General features: G+C 44.2%; 1 protein-coding gene across 1 annotated transcript; it reads left to right on the plus strand.

Moving 5' to 3' along the window:
* The first annotated feature begins 1,530 nt into the window (after nucleotides 1-1,530).
* LOC121774397 lies at nucleotides 1,531-2,592 on the plus strand. The gene has a single exon (XM_042171282.1). It carries the CDS (start codon nucleotides 1,537-1,539, stop codon nucleotides 2,590-2,592), a length of 1,056 nt encoding a protein of 351 aa, XP_042027216.1. The 5' UTR covers nucleotides 1,531-1,536.
* Nucleotides 2,593-4,226: the final 1,634 nt, after the last annotated feature.

The following is a 4,226-nucleotide window of genomic DNA, read 5'->3' on the forward strand; positions in this document are numbered from 1 at the left end:
GGAAGGTTTCCCTCACAAGGAACCTTATCATTTGGTATCAGAGCCTAGGTGCCTACCAAGTGTTTGATTTTAAACCTCTATGAAATTTCATTTTCCTTGTTTTTCCTTATTTCTTTTGTTTTAGCCTTTGCTTGTTTATTGGTCAATTATTGTAGGATTGAGCTGATTTTTGGTGTGCATGAACCTTGAGATATGAACTATTTTCCTGAAAAATCTCAGCCAAAAATTCCATCGTTTGATAGGTCAAATTAATGTGTGAAGTTGCTACCCTGTTTTGTGCCCTAGTTTGACAGATTTGGGGAAAACGTAAAATCGAGGGTCCTCTTGATAACCTGCTATATTGGGGATATTTTTCCCTCATTCTAAACCCTTTAATCTTGTTATCTACTAAGTTTCATCAATTTTGGGGTTGGGTAGTCATATCAAAAAAAAATTCCTAAAGATCAGCCAAGAGTTACATAAATTTTCAGCTCAACTAAGTTTGTTTGTTAGCTTCCTTAGGCATTGAACCTTACTTTCACATGCTTTATTGGCTTTACTTGCTTGGTTATATTGCCTATGTGTATACCTTGATTGATTTGTCTTAGCACTTGCATTTTGGAAGTTGGATATTGAGAGTGAGTGAACATAGCCCTCACTATATTCTAAGCCTTTTTCCGAGTGACATTGGTGAGTGAATTTGGGGTGGGATTACCAATTGGGAAGTGAGTTCTTACTAAAATCTCCCCTTCTTGTGTGTGTGAGTGTGGATTTTACTAACCCTTAGGACTAGATCCTAGTTTATTTTTATTTCTTATTGTAGGTACCATTGTGAATGCCACCTCGTACTAGATCCACCACGATGGGGGATCCGCAACCGGGTGCGAGCACGAGTCTTAGTGTGGCGGGGGATGAGTTGAAAAACTTGATGGAAAAAATTATGACGGATTTGAGGGATCTAAAAGAAGGCCAAACCACAATGCATGTCACTCAAGATGCTATGTTCGGGGATTTGAAGGAACTCAAGGTGAACCAAGCATCCATCCATGAAAACCAAACTTTTCTCCACGACGAGCTCAACGCTTTGAAGGCCGTGCGACTATCAAGGTCAAACACCCCTAGGAGCAATCACACACATCATGATGCCTCCGAGGGGAGTAATGGAGAGGAAGAGCCATATGGTTGGTACGATCATGGGGGGCGTGGGGGACAAGGAGGAGGACGGAATGGGAATAGGAATGGTAGGTTCGGGAACATGATGGGCGGAAGAGGGAATGGAAACATGGGGCACCATGGGTGGAATGGTAGGCATGGAAGATATAGAAACTATGAGGAGGAGATGGAGCCGCGGTATGATGATCCCACCAAGTCTATCAAGCACACATTTCCCGAGTTCCACGGCAAGTTTGATCCCGAGGCCTACTTGGAATGGGAGTCACAAATGAGCAAAATTTTCTCACTCCATAACTTTTCAGAAGGTGATAAGGTGAAGGTGGCAATAGCCGAGTTCGTGGCAATGCGGATACATGGTGGAATGATACGATAAGGAGGAGAAGGATGGTTAGGGGAGGGGAAGTGGGTTCGTGGGCGGAGTTGTGTGAGCTCATGAGGACTACCTTTGTACCAAAGTCCTATTTCCTCCGACTTCGAGGGGAGTTTCAAGATTTGAAGCAAGGGACGAAGAGCGTAATGGAGTACTACTATGAACTCCTATCATTGATGAGCAAGGTATGGGTGGAGGAGCGAGAAGAGGCGACTCAAGATCGATTTATCCATGGCCTTAACATCAACTTGAAGCACAAGGTGCAAGTGGAGGCATTGAGGGGAATTTCCTTGGATGAGGTGATTGGGTTTGCCGACACTTTTGAGAGGCAAAGTAAGGAGTTGGTTTCTAGCCGGGCTAAATGGGCGTCTAGCCAAACCGGAGGGACGGGGACTAGCAAGTGGAGTGCTCCCGGCAAGAAGGTGGAAAACATGGCCAATCCAAACACGCAAGGGAGGCCGATCGCGAAGGCTTTACCGGGTACTCAACCTATTAAAGCTATAGCCCCTATGGAAGACAAGAAGGTTCAATGTTTCAAGTGCAAGGGGTATGGCCATTATGCACGCGAGTGCCCAAACCAACGGGTAATGGTTATCGGGCAAGATGGTAGCGTGTATAGTGAGGAAGATGAAGAAGATGGGGAGGGTGTGGGCACTAAAGAAGTGAGCCCGGACACCGACATAGCTTTTTCTAGTGGTGAAGAAGAAGATACACCCTTAAGGGCTATGGTTGTACTCCGAATGCTCAATGTACAACCCAACCTTGAGGAGCATAAGGAGCAAAGGTGCAACATCTTTCATATGAAGTGTAAGGTGAAGTCCAAGACGTGCTTGGTCATCATAGATGGAGGGAGTTGTACAAATGTGGTGTGTGACCGGTTGGTGGCCAAGTTGGGATTGAAGGTACTTAAACACCCAAACCCCTACAAATTGCAATGGTTAGGGGACTTCGGAGAGTTGAGGGTGAAGGCTCAATGTAAAGTTCCATTGAAGATTGGAGAAGTTGAGGAAGAAATCCTATGTGATATCATTCCTATGACGGCATGTCATGTTTTGCTAGGGAGGCCATGAGAGTTTGATAGAAGGGCCTACAAAAATGGCTTCACGAATGAGTATTTCTACATGCTCAACGGGTTGAAGGTTCGTTTAAAGCCATTGCTACCTAGTGCCGTGTTTGAGGCTAGCCAACATCTACAAAAGGAAAGAGAGAGAGATAGGGAAAAAAGTCTAGTAGAAGAATGTGAGCTAAAAAAGCCAAGTGAGAGTGGGGGTGGTGAGAGAAAAATAAAAGCGCCCAAAGGAGAGCACCCACAAACAAGAGGGGGAAAGGAATGTTTGATAGCTAGTAAAACCGACCTTGGGTGGGCACTAAACAATCACCTCTCCGTTCTCCTCGTGGTCCGTAAGGATTTGTGCTTAGCTACTAACCTTGACCCGTATCCTTTGATTGTCCAAAGTGTGTTGCAGGAATTTGAAGATGTATTCCCGGAAGAACTCCCGAGTGAACTCCCTCCCATGAGGGGGATCGAGCATCAAATTGACCTTTTGCCGGGATCATCACTCCCAAATCGGGCCGCATACAAGGCGAACCCCAAGGAGACACAAGAGCTACAAAGGCAAGTCGAGGAACTCCTTGCCAAAGGTCTAATTTGTGAATCTCTATCTCCTTGTGCCGTACCCATCATTCTTGTACCTAAGAAGGACGGAAGTTGGAGGATGTGTGTAGATTGTAGGGCAATTAACAAAATCACCATCAAATATAGACACCCTATACCTAGGTTAGACGACATGTTAGAGGATCTTTGTGGCTCTATATGTTTCTCTAAAATTGATTTGGCTAGTGGATATCACCAAATTCGCATGAAAGAGGGAGATGAATGGAAAACCGCTTTCAAAACCAAATTTGGCTTATATGAATGGCTTGTGATGCCTTTTGGTTTAACTAATGCCCCTTCTACATTCATGCGTTTGATGAATCATGTACTTCGTCCTTTTATTGGGAAATTTGTGGTGGTATATTTTGATGATATCTTGATTTATAGTCGTAGTGTTGAAGAGCATGCTAGTCATCTTAGGAATGTGCTTGAAGTGTTGAGAATGCATACTTTATATGCCAAGTTGCCTAAATGCACTTTTTGTGTTGAGGAAGTTGTGTTTCTTGGTTTTGTTGTGGGAAAGGAAGGAGTGCAGGTAGATGAGGAAAAGGTGAAAGCCATTAGGGAATGGCCAACACCTAGGAATGTGAGTGAGGTTAGGTCCTTTCATGGCCTTGCTAGCTTCTATAGGAGGTTTGTTAGGGATTTTTCCACAAAAGCTTCACCCTTGAACCACCTTGTCAAAAAAAATGTTGAGTTTAAGTGGGGGGAGGAGCAAGAGAGAGCGTTTAGTACTTTGAAAAATGACCTCACGCATGCTCCCTTACTAGCACTCCCTAATTTTGATAAAACTTTTGAACTTGAGTGTGATGCAAGTGGTGTGGGGATCGGGGGAGTTCTCATGCAAGAGGGTAAGCCCATAACTTACTTCTCGGAAAAACTAAATCAAGCCCAATTGAACTACCCCACATACGACAAGGAGTTGTATGCTATAGTCCGTTGCCTTGAGAATTGGCAACACTACTTGATGCACAAGGAGTTTGTGATACACACAGATCATGAGTCTATTAAGTTCTTAGGAGGTCAACATAAACTTGATAAAAGGCATGC

This window comes from Salvia splendens, chromosome 17 (assembly GCF_004379255.2).
Source record: "Salvia splendens isolate huo1 chromosome 17, SspV2, whole genome shotgun sequence".
Classification (NCBI taxonomy): domain Eukaryota; kingdom Viridiplantae; phylum Streptophyta; class Magnoliopsida; order Lamiales; family Lamiaceae; genus Salvia; species Salvia splendens.